General features: G+C 41.8%; 1 protein-coding gene across 2 annotated transcripts; it reads left to right on the top strand.

The window, feature by feature from the left end:
• The first annotated feature begins 3,227 nt into the window (after nt 1-3,227).
• Nanp (N-acetylneuraminic acid phosphatase) lies at nt 3,228-18,053 on the top strand. 2 transcript variants are annotated; one of them, XM_032904405.1, is made up of 2 exons: nt 3,228-3,359; nt 14,550-18,053. In XM_032904405.1, exons 1-2 carry the CDS (start codon nt 3,270-3,272, stop codon nt 15,204-15,206), a joined length of 747 nt encoding a protein of 248 aa, XP_032760296.1. In that variant the 5' UTR covers nt 3,228-3,269; the 3' UTR covers nt 15,207-18,053. The 2 variants fall into 2 exon arrangements, with proteins under 2 accessions (XP_032760296.1, XP_032760295.1); XM_032904404.1 differs by lacking the exon at nt 3,228-3,359 and adding an exon at nt 3,581-3,981.
• Nucleotides 18,054-21,853: the final 3,800 nt, after the last annotated feature.

The raw sequence follows: 21,853 nt of genomic DNA, 5'->3' as shown, positions 1-21,853 counted from the left end.
CTAATTACCTTCCAGCAGGTTCCTGTCTACTTCAGTTCTGTCACTTCACTATTACACTTGGGACTAAGCTTCTTCCAGGAATCTTGGAGTAACTGACAGCAGACATGGGTTAGAACATCTTTGTTGCTGCTGTTGTTTACAATGCTGCTAGAAACAATCTAGTATCTGAAAAATAGTTTTGGAAATATGTCCAGGGGTAAATTCCTAACGGTGGGAATGCTTGGCCAATAAAAGATACGGATAAATTATTCTCAGAGGTGTTTGCACCGTTTTATGTTTCCTCAAGCAGTGTATAATTAAGTGCCTATTTTCCCATGTGGTCACCAGCTTTGGCTGTCAAATATTTGACTTTAAAAAAAAAAATCTTTTCTTGGCTTCTAGTTTTCTATTTCTAAATACTCAAATGCCTTTTAAAAAGTTGATTTGATTTGTATGGGTGTTTTGCCTTGCATATATATGTGTGTTCCACTTGTGTGCCTGGTTCCTGTGGAGGTCAGAGTCAGGTGTCAGATGTCCCTAGAAATGGAGTTACAGACAATTGTGAGCTGCCTTTTGGGTGCTCAGAATCAAACCCAGTACTCTAGAAGAACAGTTAGTGCTTTTAGCCACTGAGCCATTTCTCTAGCTGCCAAATATTTAGCTTTTATTATGTAAATATGAAGTATATATATTTTGAGACAGTGTTTCACTAAGTAGCCCTAGCTGGAGACCAAGCTGGCTTTTAATTCATGGAGATTTGCCTTCCTCTGCTGCCAGTGCTGGAACTGAAGATATGCACCACCAAGGCTACAAGTGTTATCTTTACTTCTATTCTAAGTTAGATTTACTTTTTTTTTTAAAACTATTCTAGTTTGCTTCCTGTTGCTGTGGTGAAATACTTTGTCCAAAGGGTTTATCTGGGTTACATTTTTAGGTCACACGCCATCACTAAGGTAAGACAGAGCAAGAACTAGAAACAGATACCATGAAAGGATGAAACACTGCTTGCGTTTTTACTCTCTGGTTCGAGCTGGCATTCTTTTGTAGCTCTGATGCACCACCCACAGTGGCCAGAGACCTCCCATATCAATCATAAATCAAGACAGTCTCTTACAGACATAGCCGTAAGTCAATCTCACCTGGGCAATGTTTCAGCCGAGGCTGACAAGAAATAAAAGCTAAATTTCTAAAAGCCTTTTAGAAATTCATTAGCTGTATCTTTCTTTCATCCAGCCACATCTACCCTTAAGAATTCAGTGAGGACTGACAAATCTCTGTGTGTGTGTGTGTATGTGTGTGTGTGTGTGTGTGTGTGTGTGTGTGTGTGTGTTATATCTAAGTGTTTAAAATTCCATAGGAAAACACTGAGGGTTCTAGGCATGTAAATTCAAAAGGAACTTAGGCTGTAAAGACCGATCTTGAAATACCAACCATCTATCTATTATGACATTTGACACAAAACTACAAAAAACAATAGCAAATATTGCATTCATAATTTTGGCTGACTGCTAGCCTAAGTGTATACAACTGATTCACTACCACGGCATCAGTGCGAGGTAGTCTATTAAATAAAGGAAGGATACTTTTGGAAAGTGCATCAACTGTGAGTCTGTTCCACAAAATACAAAAATTGTAGGTAGCCTGCCATTCATCTCTCTCTGCTGACTTGTGTACCTCAGGTTATGGGGGCATTTTGTTTTCTGTACAGGGCTAAATATTTTAGACCTCACAGTCATGTTATTCAACTCTGTAAGGCAAAAACAGAAACATACTACACAGAAACAAGTATGTTACATTCCAATTATTAAACTCCCAAAATGAGTTAAATTTATCTTAACAAACAGGAAGTCCTATAGCCAGGCAAAGGTGGTTCAACAAGTTCCTTATGAACTCAATACAGCTCAAAGTTAAACTTTTAGCCAAAACTTTCGGCCAATAAGACAAGGGTATACAGAACAATCTGACTGGCCTAAGTCAAACCTTACACAGTTTTGGCAGTTTGGGCCTGACAGGCTGGAGGGTCTGCCATTTTTTCCCAGGTAGGGTACAGTTCACTATCAACAGAAGCCACTTTGTGCCAGTATCATTCAAGTATAGACAAAGATCTTAGTTAAAGTTACTTCAAGCCAGATGTGGTGGTACATGCCTTCAGAGCCAGCACTTGGGGGTCAGAGAGAGGCCAGCACGGTCTATATGCCCAGGCCAATCAGTTACGCGATGAAACACTGTCTCAAACAAACGAACAAACCAACAAACAAAAACTTAACTAAAACTATTGACAGTTAAATTTAATCAATTTTCACATATCATTAAATACTTTCCCATTTCTCTGAATTTACAATGTAATAACCAATACAAATTCGAAAGCTCAAAATCAGGTCTGTGGCATTAACTGACCCATTAAATTCCTGGCTAGTGAAGGTGACTCCAAATTTCATTAATTAAAAAAGGATTGAGGTTAATTTCAAGTAGCAAACCTTGTTATTGGCCTTCTGGGGTTTTTTAATAGACTGTTGCAGGAAACCATGCAATTAATAGGCACACAAGACTGGGGTTGCAAAGTTTCAGGAAAATGAATAAGATGGAGAAAAAGGAGCTGGAGAAATAAATCCGTTATTAAGAACTCATACTGTTCTTGTAGAGGACCCAAATCCCAGTACCCACAGTGGGCAGCTCAAAACCACCCACAACTGCAGCTCCAGGGGATCTGACGACCTCGTCTGTCCTCTGCAAGCACACACGTACACAGGAACACAAATACACATTTTAAAAAAAAAATTAGGCAGACACTGCAGAGCCTCCCATGTCTCTTCGGTTCTTCTAGCATCTTTCAAAGGATGTTCTCCAGTTCCCACAAGGCTATGGACGAGAAGAGACGCACAGAAAGTCACCGGGCAGCAGGGTTCCGAGGTTGGCGAGCACACACTCCTGCTCCATCTCCTGACGGTGACTGTGCGGTCACCACAGAAAGACAGGCCACCCAAGGGTCTGGAATACGGCTCGGATGTTCTTTTCAGCCAAAGGGGTCCACAAAGCCGTTAACAGAAAGAACTGTACTTGGAAGCATCCAGCAACGAACAGCAAGAAGCCATGACACGCTCACACTCCTCTCGTGCACTCGCGCCTTCTCTAACATTTATAGTGTCCGAATCTCGCGTGATCTTGCCGCTGAGACCCCGGAGCTTTGGAAGAGTCAGGTGACCCCGAGACTCCGCCCAGGTGTTCCAGACCGCCTTGCGCGTGCGCGGAGCGGCGGAGGCAGCTCGCGCGCTCCTTGGGTTGCCGAGGCTATGGGGCTGAGTCGGGTCCGCGCGGTCTTCTTTGACCTGGACAACACACTCATCGACACGGCCGGGGCGAGCAGGAGAGGCATGTTGGAGGTAACGTCCCCGCGCCGTCGCCCTCCCCTGCCGGGCCAGCACTCCGCTCCGCACCCTCAATCTCCCGCCGCGTGCCCGTGGAGTTTCATTCCCGCGCGTGGGGCCGGGTGCTGAACTCTGAACTGCCACGACTGCAGAGTCGCCGCCACCTGCGGTCACTCGGGCTCGGACGGCGCGGGACGAGACCCCCCCTCCCCGCCTTCTTCTCGCTGAAGCCCCGCGAGGGATGGGGCTGCGGTGGGTTTGGGGGAAGAGGCTCAGATAAGGCTTTGGCCCAGGAAGTTACATAACTCTGAGAGGCGGGCCTGGACTTAACCTACATCATAGCATTTTTTCCCTGCAGGCCTCCCTGTGGCCTTTCTGGTTTTCTGGTGCTGAGACCCTCGACACATTAAAATGCTGAAGGGGCATTCTTTTAGTAAGGCATTGCTGATCTGCACCCTCCTAACTATAGCTACAGATGCTGTCGGACCTCTTCCTTCTCCAGTCCAGCCCTTACCCACCCTTACTTTCCTTCCTCTGCCTTCAGCTTCAAGGAGAAATCGAAGGAGTACAGATATGGAAAGCCCACTTACAAAAAAACCCAGCCCTTTTCAATACTAAGGGTCCTGTGCTTCATCAGGTAGTTTTTGTTTATCCAAATCTTAAACCTTTCACATTTCTTACCGTATTGTACACACAGTTTGTTCCTGTCGGTCTTATACTTTAAAAAAAATTTAACACTACTCCTCTCTTGAACTGTGTTTTTCTGCACAGTGATGTTTTAAGGAAAATCTACACCCGTTGTCTCCATAAGGTCTCTCTTCTGTGTATTTCCAAGTCCATTGGGACTTCTATCTCTGCCACTAGACTACAATAGGCTTGCCAAGTGGTTAGGTGGCTTCGACACTAGGTATTTTGAATTGGTGTGTGTGTGCGTGTGTGTGTGCGCGCGCGTGTGTGTGTGCGTGCGCGTGCGTTTTTTAGTTCTGAAGTTTGAACCTACTTCCTTGCCATCCTAAACAGGTTCTCCACTGAGCTACTTCTCCCCACACCTGGAATCAGTCTTAACTGAAGCTTTCCACACTGCTGATTGTCCCTTGCATTCTGACACCCTCACAAGTACCTACTTCTGTATGTCCTGCCGCCATTATCTCTAACTGCAGACAGTGCACACGTAACATGTGTTCTTATCCAGCTAAGCCCAGTGTTTTGAAACTTAGTTTTTGTTTTAGGCTGGTTCTTGTTAAATAGGCCTGTTAAACCTCACATTTAGTTTGAATCACAGTTCTCCCAATACTCATTGCCTCAGCAGCCCCCCTCCCCTACGCCTAGCCTCAAATCCTTATACATTTGAGTATTAGTCTGCATAACACTGTCAGGTAGCTTTAATGCCATGCATGGGAAGATTGTAGCACCCAGTGCACATTCAGTGACCTAAGTCCCCATTGACTCTTGTCTCCCAGTCTCCCTTACTCTCCCCTTAATTACAGAAAGTCACATCCTATGTAGATTTCTGCTTTGGTCTTGTCTCCAGGCTGACCACATCCAATTCATCCTTCACATCCCTGCCACGGTGAGTTTCGGGTTTTATTTTTTAAAACAGAAGATTTACGGGGTTGGGGATTTAGCTCAGTGGTAGAGGGCTTGCCCAGCAAGCACAAGGCCCTGGGTTCGGTCCCTAGCGCCAAAAAAAAAAAAAAAAGAAAAAGAAAAACAAACAAACAAACAAAATAAAACCCAGAAGATTTACTTGGGAGACAGGGCAAGAATATCCCCTGAGCTCCGGAATTTGAAGTCAGTCTAATCAACAAACCAAGACTCTTAACCTCAAAGAAACATCATCACTGCACAGTATTTCTCCGTGGTGTTGACCCTGTATTTTGCACCTTATTTTTTTCTTCCTTTATCTCCCACTGCACCTGTCAGAGGATGTTATTATTCATTTCTGCAACTCATGCCTACAGCAGAATCCTTCCTGAAAGGGAATGTGCTATCTGAACTAGCTTTGTCTGACACGTGGTAAGTGCTGAATGGATAGTGGATGGTGGGTAAGAGTTCGTATCTCCAGTCTTGGTTCCTTACCACCTCCTTTAATTACACATGGGCTATGAAATTAGCAAAAGTAAATGTTGTGACTACTTCATCTTGTAAGGATACAACATTCCTTATAAATTTTGACCTATCCCAAAGTAATATGCCAGCTGTCCTAAGCCATTCTGAATGATTTCTGAGGGACTAGGAAGATGTCTGGCCTTTGCCTTGGGGAAGGAGTGTATCGATTTTACTTTCTAAACCATTAGGGGAAGGTTTTTCCATTCTTTTCAGGCATATGACTTTCTTACTGCTCTCTTGCTGTGACAAAGCAGCTTATAAGAGAAAGCATGTAATTTAGGGCTTGTTTGCAGTTTCAGAAGGTAGGTCTGTGATCGGCCTGGGAAGGAGTATGGTGGCAGGTGTGCATGCTGCTGGAGCTAAGAGCTCACATCTGACTTGCAAGTTAGAGACAGAGATAGCAAGACCGGGCCTAACTTTTGAAAACTCAAAAGCCCACCCCCGATGACATACATTTTCCAATAGTAACACTATGGAAACACTATGCCTTGTTGTCCACTAACTAGAAATCAAACATTCATATATAAGCCTGTTGGGGTCATTCTTATTCAGACTACCACAGTGTGCTTTCATAGTCATAAGGAAAAGGCATGAATGTACAGTTCCTCATTGAGTAGATTTTCTTTAAAAAATCATTTGTAAATTAAATGTCTAATAGAAATAACTATAAACATGATAAATGCCTTTGTGGGTGTGTCAGAAAAAGTATATGGGGAATGTATTTCATTTTTAAGGTAGGTTCATCCCATGTGGCATTGGTGAGTGATAGTCGACTTAACTAGGAATAACCAAGGATGCTGAAAACGTAGTTCATTTGGGAGACTGCTTGCTATTTCCACAAATCTCTGGTCCAAGCCCCCAGAATCACAAAAGTAACCAAGGTGGTATATGCTGGTAATCCCAACATTTGTGAGGTAGAAGCAAAAGAATCAAATTCAAAGTCATCCCTCAGCTACAAAGAGAGTTTGAAACCAGCCTAGTCTGTATAAGATCCTGTCTGTAAAACATTTTTTTAAAAGAAAAACAAACAAAAAAAAAAACAAAAAAAAAACAGGTGGAGTTGGCCATAGAGATGGCTCAGGGGTTAACACTTGCTGCTCTTCTAGAAGGCCTGAGTTCACATCCCAGCACCCATGTTTGATGGCTCACAACCACCTGTAACTCCAGCTGCAGGGAATCTAGCCTCCGTGGACAGCCCCACACATGTGGGAGACATGCATGCATAAAGATTCATGAAAATAAATCTTAAAATAACAAAAGTCATTTAAATTTCTGAGCTGTTTCGCAATCTCTCAATCTCTCTCTCTCTCTCTCTCTCTCTCTCTCTCTCTCTGTGTGTGTGTGTGTGTGTGTGTGTGTGTGTGTGTGTGTGTGTGTGTATGAATTTAGCCCCTTCACATCCAAATAACAGGTATTCAGAAAATAACTTCTCTTTTTCTTTTACTGGATATTTTTTTATTTACATTTTAAATGTTATCCCCTTTCCCAGTTTCCCATCCATAACCCCCCCCTTCCCCTTTTTCTATGAGTGTGTTCCCCCACACATACACCTACCCCTTTCTGCCTCCCTGCCCTGACATTCACTTAAACTGGGGGGTTGAGCCTTGGCAGGACCAGGGCTTCTCCTCCCATTGGTGCCCAACAAGGCCATCCTCTGCTACATATACAGCTGGAGACATGGGTCTATCCAGGTGTACTCTTTGGATGGTGATTTAGTCCCTGGGAGCTCAGGTTGGTTGTTCTTATGGGGTTGCAAACCCCTTCAGCTCCTGCAATCCTTTCTCTACTCCTCCAATGGGGACTCTGTTCTCAGTTCAATGGTTGACTGCAAGGATCCACCTCTGTACTTGTCATGCTCTCTTAGAGCCTGTCAGGAGACAACTCTTATCAGGCTCCTGTCAGCATGCACGTCTTGGGATCAATAATATTGTCTAGGATTGGTGGCTGTATGTGTATTGGCTGAATCCCCAAGTGAGTTAGTCCCTGGATGTTTTTTCCTTCAGTCTCTGCTCCAAACTTTGTCTTCGTATTTCCTCCTATTAATATTTTTGTTCCTGCTCCTAAAAGGACTGAAGCATCAGCAGTTTGGTCATCCTTCTTCTTGAGCTTCATGTGGTCTGTGGATTGTATTATTCGGTAATCCGAGCTTTTGGGCTACTATCTGCTTATCAGTGAATGCATACCACTTTTTTTTTTTTTTTTTTTGTGATTGGGTTACCTCACTCAGGATATTTTCTAGTTCCATCCATTTGCCTAAGAATTTCAGGTAGTCATTGTCTTTAATAACTGAGTAGCATTCCATTGTGTAATTGTACCATATTATCTGTGTTCCTCCGTTAAAGGCATCTGGGATCTTTCAAGTTTCTGGCTATAAATAATTATAAATAAAACTCCTATGAACACAGTGGAGCGTATGTCCTTGTTATATGTTGGAACATCTTTTAGGTATATGCCCAGGAGTGGTATAGCTGGGTCCTCAGGTAGCACTATGTCCAATTTTCTGAGGAACCTCTAGACTGATTTCCAGAGTGGTTGTACCAGTGTGCAATCCCACCAACAATGGAGGAGTGTTCCTCTTTCTCCACATCCTCACCAGCATCTGTTGCCACTTGAGTTTTTGATCTTAGCTGTTCTCACTGGTGTGAGGTGGAATCTCAGGGTTGTTTTGATTTGCATTTCTCTGATGACTAAGGATGTTGAACATTTCTTTAGGTGCTTCACAGCCATCCGATATTCCTCAGCTCAGAATACTTTGTTTAGCTCTGAACCCCATTTTTAATAGGGTTATTTGATTCTCTGGAGTCTAACTTCTTGACTTCTTTGTATAATTAGATATTAGCCCTCTATCAGATATAGGGTTGGTAAAGATCTTTTCCCAATCTTTTGGTTGCCATTTTGTCCTAATAACAGTGACCTTTGCCTTACAGAAATTTTATGAAGTCCCATTTGTCGATACTTGATCTTAGAACATAAGCCATTGGTTTTTTGTTCAGGAAATTTTCCCCAGTGCCCATGTGTTGGAGGGTCTTCCCCATTTTTTCTTCTATTAGTTTGACTGTATCTAGTTTTATTGGAGGTCCTAGACCCACATAGACTTGAGCTTTCTACAGGGCAATAAGAATGGATCAATTTGGCATTTTTCTACATGCTGACCTCCAGTTGAACCAACACCATTTGTTGAAAATGCTGTCTTTTTTCCACTGGATGGTTTTAGCTCCTTTGTCAAAGATCAAGTGACCATAGGTGTGTGAGTTTATTTCTGGGTCTTCAATCCTATTCCATTGATCTACCTTCCTGTCTCTGTACAAATACAATACAGTTTTTATGACTTTTGCTCTGTAATACAGCTTGAGGTCAGGGATAGTGATTCCACCAGAAGTTCTTTTATTATTGAGTAGAGTTTTCGCTATCCTGGGTTTTTTGTTATTCCAAGAGAATTAGCTAATTGCTCTTTCTAACTCTATGAAGAATTGAGTTGGAATTTTGATGGGGATTGCATTGAATCTGTAGATTGCTTTTGGTAAAATGGCCATCTTTACTATATTAATCCTGCCAATCCATGACCATGGGAGGTCTCTCCATTTTCTGAGATCTTCTTCAATTTCTTTCTTCAGAGACTTGAAGTTCTTATCATACAGATCTTTCACTTGCTTGGTTAGAGTCACATCGAGATGTTTTATATTATTTGGGACTATTGTGAAGGGAGTCATTTCCCTAATTTCTTTCTCACCCTGTTTATCCTTTAAGTAGAGGAAGGCATCTGATTTGTTTGAGTTAATTTTATACCCAGCCACTTTGCTGAAGGTGTTTATCAGCTTTAGTAGTTCTCTGGTGGAACTTTTGGGATCACTTAAATATACTATCATATCATCTGCAAATAGTGATATTTTGAGTTCTTTCTTTCCAATCTATATCCCTTTGACTTCCTTTTGTTGTCTGATTTCTCTGGCTAGGACTTCAAGTACTATACTGAATAAGTAGGGAGAAAGTGGGCAGCCTTGTCTAGTCCCTGATTTTAGTGGGATTGCTTCAAGAGTCTCTCTATTTAGTTCAACGTTAGCTACTGGTTTGCTGTTTATTGCTTTTACTATGTTTAGGTTTGGGCCTTGAATTCCTGATCTTTCCAGGACTTTTATCATGAAGGGGTGTTGAATTTTCTCAAATGCTTTCTCAGCACCTAATGAAATGATCATGTGGTTTTTTTCTTTGAGTTTGTTTATATAATGGATCACGTTGATGGTTTTCCGTATATTAAACCATCCCTGCATGCCTGGGATGAAGCCTACTTGATCATGATGGATGACTATTTTGATGTATTCTTGGATTCGGTTTGCAAGAATTTTATTGAGTAATTTTGCATCAATATTCATAAGGGAAATTGGTTTGAAGTTCTCTTTCTATGATGGGTCTTTGTGTGGTTTAGGTATAAGAGTAATTGTGGCTTCAGAGAAGGAATTGGATAGTGCTCCTTCTGCTTCTACTTTATGGAATAGTTTGGACAGTATTGGTCTTCTATAAAGGTCTGATAAAATTGTGCACTAAACCCATCTGGTCCTGGGCTTTTTTTGGTTGGGAGACTTTTAATAACTGCTTCTAATTTTTTAGGAGTTATGAGACTGTTTAGATGGTTTATCTGATCCTGATTTCATATTGGTACCTGGTGTCTGTCTAGAAAATTGTCCATTTCCTCCAGATTTTCCAGTTTTATTGAATATAGGCTTTTGTAGTAGGATCTGATGATGTTTTGAATTTCCTCAGTTTCTGTTGTTATGCCTCTGATTTTTTTAAATTTGAATACACTCTCTGTGCCCTCTGGTTAGTCTAGCTAAGGGTTTATCTATCTTGTTGATTTTCTCAAAGAACCAGCTCCCGGTTTTGTTGATTCTTTGTATAGTTCTTTTTGCTTTTACTTGTTTGATTTCAGCCCTGAGTTTGATTATTTCCTGACTTCTACTCCTCTTGGGTGTATTTGCTTCTTTTTGTTCTAGAACGTTTACGTGTGCTGTCAAGCCGTTAGTGTATGCTCTCTCCAGTTTCTTTCTGGAGGTCCTCAAAGCTATGAGTTTTCATCTTAGCCCTATTTTCATTGTCTCCCATAAGTTTGAGTATGTTGTGCCTTCATTTTCATTAAATTCTAAAAGTCTTTAATTTCTTCCTTTATTTCTTCCTTGACCAAGTTATCATTGAGTAGAGCATTATTCAGCTTCCATGTGTATGTGTGCTTTCTGTCATTTTTGTTGTTACTGAAGACCAGCCTTAGTCCATGGTGATCTGATAGGATGCATGGGATTATTTCTATCTTCTTGTGTCTTTTAAGGCCTGTTTTGTGACTGACTATATGGTCAGTTTTGGAGAAGGTACCATGATGTGCTAAGAAGAAAGTATATTCTTTTGTTTTATAATGAAAATGAAATATTGTATAGATATCAGTTAAATACATTTGGTTCATAATTTCTGTTAGTTTTTCTGTGTCTCTGTTTAGTCTTTGTTTCCATCATCTGTCCATTGATGACAGTGGACTGTTGAAGTCTCCCACTATTATTGTGTGAGGTACAATGTGTTTGGTTTGAGATTTAGTAAGGTTTCTTTTATGAATGTAGTTTCTCTTCCATTTAGAGCTTAGATATTTAGGATTGAGAATTCATCTTGGTGGATTTTTCCTCTGATGAACATGAAGAGTCCTTCCTTAACTCTTTTGATAACTTTTGGTTGAAAGTCGATTTTATTGGATATTAGAATGGCTACTCCAGGTGGTTTCTTGGGATGCTTTGCTTAGAAAACTTTTTCTAGCCTTTTACTATGAAGTAATGGTTGTCTTTGTCACTGAGGTGTGTTTCCTCTATGCAGCAAAATGCTGAGTCTTCTTTTCGTATCCAGTCTGTTAATCTATGTCTTTTTATTGGAGAATTGAGTCCACTGATGTTAACAGATATTAAGGAATAGTGATTGTTGTTTCCTGTTCTTTTTTGTTGTTAGAGGTGGAATTATGTGTGTATGGCTCTGATGTGTAATTCTGATAGGTCTACCTTTATATGTTACTTTACCTTTTCCCCTTACTGCTTTTAATATTCTTACCTTGTGTTTTCTTGTTGTTGTTGTTTTGGTTTTTGGGTTTTTTGTTTTTTGTTTTTTGTTTTTTTTCCGGAGCTGAGGACCGAACCCAGGGCCTTGCGCTTGCTAGGCAAGCGCTTTACCACTGAGCTAAATCCCCAACCCCTGCTTTTAATATTCTTTTTTTGTTTTGTGCATTTGGTGTTTTGACTGTTATGTGATGGGAGGAATTTCTCTTCTGGTCCAATCTATTTGGAGTTCTGTAGGCTTCTTTTATATTTATGGGCATCTTTTTCTTTAGGTTAGGGAAGTTTTCTTCTATAATTTTGTTGAGAATATTTACTGGCCCTTTAATTTGGGAGTCTTCACTTTCTTTATACCCATTATCCTTAGCTTTGATCTTCTCATTGTGTCCTGGATTTCCTAGATGTTTTGGGCTAGGAGCTTTTTGTGTTTTACATTATCTTTGAAGTTTGTTTCCATGTCTTCTTTGCTATCTTCTGCCCCTGAGATTCTCTCTTCTATCTCTTCTATTCTGTTGGTGATGCTTCTTACATCTATGACTCCTGATCTCTTCCCTAGGTTTTCTATCTCCAGGGTTGTCTCCCTTTGTGCATTCTTTATTGTTTCTATTTCCATTTTAAAATCCTGTACGGTTTTGTTCAATTCCTTCACCTATTTGGTTGTGTTTTCCTGTAATTCTTTAAGGGATTTTTGTGTTTCCTCTTTAAGGGCTTCTATTTGTTTACTTGTGTTGTCCTGTATTTCTTTAAAGAAATTATTTGTCATCTTAAACTCCTCTATCATCATCATGAGATGTGATTTTAAATCCAAATCTTGCTTTTCTGGTGTGTTGTGATATCTAATATTTACTTTGGTGGGAGAACTGGGCTCTGAGGATGCCAAGTAGTCTTGGTTTCTGTTGGTTAGGTTCCTGCGCTTGCCTCTCACCATCAGGTTGTCTCTGGTGTTAGCTGGTCTTGCTGTCTCTGACAGTGGCTTGACCCTCCTGTATGCCTGTGTGCCAGCATTCTTGGAGGCTGGCTTTCTCACAGCAGGACCTGGGTACAGACAGCAATGTCACAGGGTCAGCTCCAGGTGCAGGCAAAAGCCGAAAGGATCCTGTCCCAGACTTTTCCTTGGTTCCTGTGTCCAGAGGGAACCAGGCAGGTTCCTATTGGGCGAGGAATGTGAGCAGAAGTGGGGGTCTCCCCTGAGATTGCAGGACTGTCCACGTTTCTGGGAGTTCAGCTCTCTCCCCAACAGGATTTGGGTGCAGGGAGCTGTGGGACTGGTTCAGTTCCTCTTATACTCTTAAGAAAAGAGTCTATGTCTTATTAATACCTTTCTCCTTTTCAGTTTTGGAGTGAACAGTATGCTACTTTTTCCCTGTGTCATTTTTGTGCATTGGATTGCTTTGTTCAGCAGACATGGTTGTTGATGGTAGCACAGGAAAAGAGCCTTATGCGTGTGAGCCATCACTGAGCAGCACTCCCAGCCCTGATAGCACAATACCGTGCACTCATGTCTGAAGATCAATATTTGACTTGGTTGGTATGGGAGACCCTAGAAGTACATCCTTCAGTATAGGTAGTTCATTAGGAAGGGATCCTAGGAAGGGTGTGGGAGATCAGAATAGGGATGGGTTGTTCACCTGGGGGATTAGTCACCAGAGATCAGGCCAGTGAGGAAATTGGCCTGCTCAGAGCACACGGAGGTAATTCTCTTCTTGTGAATACAAAGGAACAAGGACTGTTGGCACCACGTGGCCAGTCCTGGGTGATACTGCAGAACATGCTTCAGTTGTTAAGAGCAGTGAAGGTCTGATGTTTGTGTGTAGTTTCTTCTCTTGTGGGTTGAATGGTATTCCCTCGACAACACTTGAACCCCAGTCCGCATGCATGGATGCATCTGTGGACAAGCTTGCAAGTGTGGAAATACAAACTTAGAGTATGAAATATTGGGCATATGTGGGAAAATGGTCAGAAGGGATTTTTGGCAGCATCTGTTCAAGGTCCCTCCAACACATCCTTGCCTCCCGATGCCTTCCATTTTGGCTCAACTCACTTTACCTTTTTTGGGTCAGAATTCTATGCTCATTGCTTCTGTGTAGAGTAAGTTAATCCCCCACATCCACATTATTTACTTGTCAGCTCTTGTTTTAGGTATGACTTCTCTGCCAAGCCTATTCAACTACTCTTAAGAATGAGTTCAATTTTACTTCCATAGTTCTCGTCTATTTAACTGTCAACAGCACCTAACCCAGCATCAATTAATAATGGTTTCCCATCTGTGTCCTTTTTCCTATGCAGTGATGCCCCAGAAATCAGTACACACTGTCAGACCAGCATGTCCGCTGTGGAAGTAGGCTAGTATGGATTCATATTTCAACCCAGGAAAAATTTTAACAGTGCTGATCTTACTGCCTTGTCTTGAAAGGGAAAATATAGAGCTGTAACAGATGTTAAGAAGAGAAGTACTAATTTAACCATTAAGCTAGCCACATTCCAATCCTTGGTAAATGTTAAGAAATAGACCAAATAGGTAGCCATGTAGTATAATAGAGCTGGGAATGTAGCTCTGGTGTAGAGCATACCTAATACCTAATGTAGGCCCTTGGCTGTTCCTGGTACACATACATTCATATCCCCCGCCCTATGTGTCTGTGTGTGTCTGTATATGTATATGTGTGTGTATGATAATGCTTTTCAGAAAGTACTAAAATGTTTCCCTAGATTTAAGTGAAATTCTTATTTTCAGTTCTTCATAATCAGTATGAAACATGTAGGCTACCAAACAAATAAAGGCTTGTTTAGGGGTTTGTGTGAAGAATCATTTTAGACTAGATGCTGGGGACAGAGACACAGGGAGCAAGGTGGGTGGAGCAGATGGATGATATATGCATTTTTGATTGCCTTTGGGGTTATAGAGTCTTTAATTTGTCCAAATCTCTCTAGAGATGGTGTGTTAATGGGAAGAAGTCACTCCTCACGACGTGACTGTTAAAGACAAGGTATGCTGACGAAGTTATTTTTCTCTGCCTAGGTAATAAAGCTCTTACAATCAAAATACCACTACAAAGAAGAGGCTGAAGTCATCTGTGATAAAGTTCAAGTTAAACTGAGCAAGGAGTGCTTTCATCCCTATAGTACATGCATTACAGATGTGAGGACTTCCCACTGGGAAGAAGCAATCCAGGAGACCAAAGGTGGTGCCGACAACAGGAAATTGGCTGAGGAATGTTATTTCCTGTGGAAATCTACACGCTTACAGCACATGACCCTAGAAGAAGATGTCAAAGCCATGCTCACTGAACTTCGTAAAGAGGTCCGCCTACTCTTGTTAACAAACGGTGACAGACAGACACAGAGGGAAAAGATCGAGGCTTGTGCCTGCCAGTCTTACTTTGATGCCATTGTTGTAGGAGGAGAACAGAAGGAAGAGAAACCAGCACCTTCCATATTTTATCACTGCTGTGATCTTCTTGGAGTGCAGCCAGGGGACTGTGTGATGGTCGGTGACACACTAGAAACCGATATACAAGGAGGCCTGAATGCAGGACTGAAAGCCACGGTCTGGATAAACAAGAGTGGAGGAGTGCCACTGACATCGGCCCCCATGCCTCACTATATGGTTTCCTCTGTGTTAGAATTACCTGCTCTCTTGCAAAGCATAGATTGCAAAGTCAGCATGTCTGTGTAAATACAGAAGGGCACAGTGACCACGTTCAGAGCCAGTTTCCAGGATGACAACTAAGGAAAGCTAAGGTGTTCTGTATATTTTGTTCAATTCTAAGAATAATGTGAGTGAGGAATTCATAGTCAAGCTGTGAAGATCCTCCCAACCCTGCTGCTGTTGATAACCATAGGCTTGTATCATGTCAGAAATCCAGGTTTTAATCATGTAGTCCAAAAAACTTGAAGAAAGGCAGAATAGCTTATATGATGATATACAGGTACTGATTTCTAGAGTAGAAATAGATTTTTTTAAAAAAATAGATATTCTAAAATAGAGATTCAGGCAGCTGAATCGGATTAGTATAAATACTAAATCACAAATCAAGACATTTCATAGTGAAATTTTACATATTTTAGGCAAATTTTTGTTATAAATATTGTGCCTACTTTCAATGTATATGTTCTTACCTGTTATCTAATTTTTCTGCATGACTTTCGGAGGGCTGAATTTTCTGTGGTGTGATCATAACAGATTGTTATAGTGTGGGGAAAACTATTAAAAATCAAACCATGGTGCTTTTTCTCCATACCATTTTCATACTTGTAGAGTGAGCTTGTGACTCCTAAAGAGTGAAGACTACCTTTTCTCCAGCTTACTGTGGAGAGCATTGGGCATTTTGCTTAAGTGCTAGCCATGTGACACCACCAGTCATTTTGTTCCTTTGGGTTCACAAGAAGAGACTTACCTCCATGTGCTCTGAGCAGGTTGTTTCCCCACTGGTCTGATCTCTGGTGACTAATCCCCCAGGTGACCAAACTAGTAGAGAAAGTTAGGTTTGAAAGCTGGGTGTAGTGCCACACACCTTCGATCCCAGCGCTCAGTAGGCAGGACCAGATGTATCTCTAAGAGCAGCCTGAGCTACATAGCAGTCTCAGAACCAAACAAACAAACAAAACAAGTACTTGAATGGCTTTCACAGTTACCTCTGTCTTAAGTTTGTTTTCATACTTTGAAGAGCACTGTGTATCTCTAGAGCTCACCTGGAGCTTGATTAGTATGCCAAGGTAACATTGGCAACCAGAGAATTTCCCCTAGACCAAACGGTGACTAGTCATGAGTTCATAAACAGACTCAGAATGGATCGCTAATACAGGTAAAATGGTAGTGAAATAGAACGTTTAGCCACCCCACAAGTAGTAGACACAGATATGCCAGGTCATACCTACTATACTAACTGAAGGTTAATCATTGCTAAGATGTTAGCAGTTCTTTAACAAAAGTAGTCTAGGAGAAATACAAGGGTAAAATGATGTCTCCATTGCATATCCCAGACAGTTGAGCATGTAACATCCCAGTCTTCCCATGCCTTCCTCAGGAAAGAGCTTTGATATGTTACATAGATAGTAAAGAATTTGATAGGCCTATGATATTACCAGTGCTTTCTAGGTTGTTAGAATTCTTTAAAATTAAACAATGATAGTGTTTTGTCATCTCTATTATTGTGTAGTTTTCCCAGGAATGGCATCCTCATACAAAGCCAGGCGCTCTCAGTTGTCCAGAGGGCCCAGAGCACTGCAGCGAAGACGAATGCCTAGAGTAGATGGGGCAGGGCACTAAGCTGGGTGTTGACAGTGGGCATGCTCTAAGTCTGTGGCATTCTCCACTGTGTAAGGATAGATCTACTGCAAGGATTTTCTTGAAGAAGTCCTTGTCGTTGGTTAATGACCTTCTAACTGATTTATAGCTCTCAGTAAACATTCTTCAAGCTTTGGTGTAATTCTGCGGTAGAGTACTCAGCCAGCATGCACAAGGCCTTGGGTTTGGTTCTCAGTACTGGAAAAAAATTGCCATAACTCCTCAAACACATTTAATTATAATGAGCATATTATTATATGCCTGCTAAACATAGCCTTGTATGTTATTTATATATTCATATAGAACTCTGATATTTTTCATTCAATTTTTAAATGGAAATATATTTCAATCATATATGAAAAAAAAAAACGTTACTTAGACACAGTTGGAGAAAAGGAGAATGGCCAAAGGCTCGTGAAGTGACGGAAGCGGAGCTGGATTCGTAGCCCCTGCCCCAGTCTGGATTGGCTTGCTCCCCACATAGCTGTATCCTGTGGTTCCCCTTTTATCTCTTAGCTTGGATTTCTAGGTGTCTGTGTCCTGTATGACCCCTCTTTATTTCTGTCATTTGGGTGCTGAGCATCTTAGGTTTCTTAGAAATAAGGTGAGGCAAAATTACCAAGCTTGTAAATGCAGCAGTGCACATCTAGACAGCATTTTCATTTGGGCTGCCCAGGGTATTGTTTGTGCTTTAATGGCCATTTGTGTGTGGTGAGGTTCTTTTTCTCTCCTGTAGTTCTGGGAACTCAAGCAGTCAATGGGGGTGGTATTGATGAGAATTTTTCTCTATTTGCTCCTCTGAACCCTTCCAAAAGCTCAGTATTCTTTGGTCCTGGGAAATGCTGTACAAATGTGTATGAATGTTTTTCCTGCATGTATGTATATACACCATATATGTGCAGAGGTCAGATGAGGGCCTTGAATTTTCTGGAACTGAAATCAAAGATAGTTTGAGCCTTTATCTGGGTGCTAGGAATTGAACCAAGGTCTTGCAAGAGCTCTTAACCACTGAATCATCTCTGCAGCTTATTTTGAATGCCTCCGTACTACCTTGGGTTTGTAGGGATTGTTTTTTTGTTTTAATCTTTTTATGGAACTACTGCTGTTCAGATGTTAGATACCCTTCCACACTTTGTTTTGCTTCTGTTAACTTTTTGAGATGTTTCTTCAACTTTATCTTGTAATCCTCATGGCCCTTCCCCCCACTGCTATCATACTTAAAGTTTTCAAGAGCTATTTCAGATGTCCTGAGTATTCCTTTTCCCAGTGGACAAAAGAAAATATGATTGTAATTTTTATCCCCTGGAAAGTTTGGGGGAAAGTCTGGCCTGTGAAGCCTAGCCTTACAGATAAGATCATCAACTCAATGAAACTCAGTCATGGACGCTAGTGCAAAGTCCTCACCTGAATGAAGGGCAGCTCTCCACCTTAGTTTCAGGCCATGTCCAGAAAGGTATGACAGTAGGAGGCAGCTAGTCACATTTTCCCCATTCAGGTATCAGAGAACAATGGATGTTTCACAGCTGGACCATCTGGAAGTGACCTAAGATAAACATGGTCTAGCCATCTCTGTACTAACGTTCCTACTATTCTAAGAGCTACTTAGTGGGGGAAGCTGTTCAAGAAAAAAATTAAATAAAAACTAGTTTCTGCTTGTTTCCAGTAAACAGCTATGTGATCACTGTCAGCCAAAGAAGCGGTTCAGAAGTATGAACAGGCCCAGCACAGAGGATTAGCCCACTCTGTTCTGCACCAGTGGACTGTTGGAGGCTAGCCAGGCCTTCAGGGCCGTCTCTGTTGAGACATAAAGAATGGTTGGCTGGTTGCATCTTTTTCCCCACACTCACCCCTTCTTGGTTGGTGGGAGCAGAGTGGAAAGGATTAAGCCTGCCCTGTCCTAAGTTTGATTACACAGCCTCCAATAACTTACTGAATATGTGGGTCCTTTCTACACAACTGTAGGCATCGACAGTTGTCTTGCTGTTGCATAAGGGGCTGACTTCCCATCACTGGGCTTCAAAAGTGGGTCTGAGAAGTGCTGTGCATACCTGCAGATGTCCCATGTCCTCATCTATTAGTGAGAAGGTACATCCCACGCACATTGTCCATTGTCTTTTATGCCCCTGCCGCAAGCCCCTCACATGCTTTTGTTCTACAGGGGAGGCATGTCTGTTCTCCAGCCCTGAGTCCTGCCATTGGCCTACACACTCGGCTTCAGAAAGGCTTTCTGACCAGAAGCTCTTCAAGGAAATAGGGCTGGAATCAAGTGGGTTACAGGTCAGCGGTAGAATACTTGCTCATGTGTGGACCTGGGCTTCACCCCTAGCAATGAAAAGTTCCCATCAATTCCCCTATATGTTACTCTTCTCCACTCATTCTTCAATGGTAAAGGGCCTCTGGGAAGAAACAGCTCCTTACCAGCTGCTTTGAGAACTCCAAGGAGTCTCTGGTTTGCTTTGATGTCTGTACTGATTTAGTTCAAAGTGTTGACCCTGATACCCTGGTATGTAAGCAAGCAGATACTGTATAGATGAATTGCAAAAGAAGGTCAAACAAAAGTGCTCCTATGTGGGTCCTAACTCCTAAGGTGATTTTCAAGGAATCAAACATTTGATCGGGGCAGAGAAGGAAGAGAACGTTTCCAGAGAGAATGAATTCTGCCCAGAACCAGTTCATCACATTCTCAGCAGCCAGGATAGACAATCAAAAGCAGGATGTGGATAGGAGGCCCAGAGTAGTGCACTCTGTGTGTGTGTGTGTGTGTGTGTGTGTAAAGCCATGTGGACAGCGAAGAGAAAGGCTGTGAAGGGCTGTGTGTGTTATATGCATAGTGAAGTTTTTGGTACCCAATGTGAATGTCATGTGTCTAAGGGTGTGTGGTATGTGCTCCGTGAATTTGTATGTGACAGTCTTTTTTTTCTTTTTTTTCGGAGCTGGGGACCGAACCCAGGGCCTTGCGCTTGCTCTACCACTGAGCTAAATCCCCAACCCCCATCCTGGTGCTCTTGAAAGACACCCTCTGACTATAGCATTAGGTACACAAGTTGAGGGGTCTCAGGAGACTGAGAACCTGCCTGGCCCACACACTGCAAAGCTAAGTGGCCAGCAGAGGTTCCTAATACAACACAGAGAGAGGATTCTCCTAAGGAGAGATTGTGGGCATCTGACACAGATTCCCTCTCCACACATCCTTAAATAAGAGACCTTACGTTTAGAAGACCAAAAGAGAAATTTCTCCTGCACATCATATTTTTGTGTCTAAGGCTCCCAGAGGATTTTCTTTATTCTTTTGGTAGCTGGTTTTCTGGTGGTGGTGGTGGTGGTGGTGGTGGTGGTGGTGGTGGTGGTGGTGGTGGTGGTGGTCTTTGATTTTTGTTGTTGTGATTTTTGTTTTATTTTTGAGACTGGATAGCTTCTGCTATTCTGGAACTTACAGATTTGCCTGCCTCTGTCTCCTGATTGCTGGGATTATAGTGCCCAACCATGCCAGGCAACTTTATTTTTTAAAAACTTTTATTCAGCTCTTGGGAGCCTGAGGCAGGAGGTTTGCTACAACTTGAGGTCAACCTGGACTACAGAATGAAAAAGTAAAAGTAAAAGGAAGAGAAGAAGAAAGAAGAAGAATTTTTTATACCACAGGGTTTCTCTTTGTAGCCCTGGCTGTCCCGGAACTCAGGGATCTGCCTGTCTCTGCACTGAGTGCCAGGATCTAAGGTGTGCACTACCACACCCAGCCACCTCTTCTCTTATCCTCGTTTATTTATCTACATTGTATGTACTTCTTTGTTGGACAGTCAAGAGTTTTAGAGTCTCTTGTTCTTTTTCCCTCCCTCTTGAGAACGTCCTCTACTCCCCATCCGTTTACGTTCCTTTACTTAACTTTTCATGTCCCTTTCACTTCTTTCCCTGCCCCTTCCTTTGTTCATTTACAACCACAACATTTATCTTAAGTAATATTACATGTTTTAGTGCACTCCTGTTTCTGCTTGCTTTGCCCCATTTCTTTTGTGTTTCATTACTGGGGCATCTTTGGATATCTGTTTTATCCATGGGTCCTCATAGAGAACAGTTTTTACTCTTTTATTCATGTTTAATTTTTATTTTATGTGTATGGATGCTTTGCCTGCTTGTATGTCTGGGTACTGTGTGCATACCTGGTGCCAGCAGAGGCCAAAAGACATCGAATCCCCTGGAACTGGAGTGATCAGGTGTGAGCCACCTTGTGGATACAAGGACTCACACTTAGGTCCTCTGGAAGAACAGCCAGAGCTTGTACTAGCTAAGCCATCTCTCTAGCCCCAGGAGCTTATTCTTAATGACTCAATCCACAGTACCACTCAAAAAGGATAGGAAACAAACTGCTGTTAAGAGCAAAAACAAACCAAAGAACAGAAATACAGGTGGACTCAAGGCCACCTAACTGACCACCACAGAACATAGAAGAAGAAAGAAAGAAACCTAAAGACTAATTTCTATGAAGAAAGTAGGCAAAAATACTTAAACACTTACTTGAGAGAATTATAAAGAGATCTTAACACTGTAACCATCTTTGCTTCACTTCAGGGATATAAGGTGACTCAACAGTAAATATAACTCAGCATATACTAGGTTTAAGGACAGAAATAATATTGTATACTTGATATAGAAAAGTCCCTTGAGGGGCTAGAGAGATGGATCAGCAATCAAGGGTATTTGCTGTGTGTCAAGGTAATTAAATAGGGCCCAACACAAACTTGAAAACTTAAAACATGAGATGTGTGTGACTATTTCTTAGTTCGTTGTTAGAGTCTTGAGCATGAACTTGATGCTAGGTGACAATGTCATGATGTAATGTCAAAAGGCTGAACATGTCTGCTAGAGGGTGAGAAGACCTCTGTGCCCACGGATCATCAAAATTAGCATCAAATTCCTATTGAAAGTCCAATGACATTCTTCACAGGACTAGCAAAGAACACCCTCTACGTCACATGGAAGTACAAATAGCTAAAACAATATTAAACAGAAATGCCAAAGCCATCGCAGTACTCAATTTCAAA

This window comes from Rattus rattus, chromosome 5 (genome assembly GCF_011064425.1).
Source record: "Rattus rattus isolate New Zealand chromosome 5, Rrattus_CSIRO_v1, whole genome shotgun sequence".
Lineage (NCBI taxonomy): Eukaryota > Metazoa > Chordata > Mammalia > Rodentia > Muridae > Rattus > Rattus rattus.
This window is presented reverse-complemented; position numbering and strand designations above follow the sequence as displayed.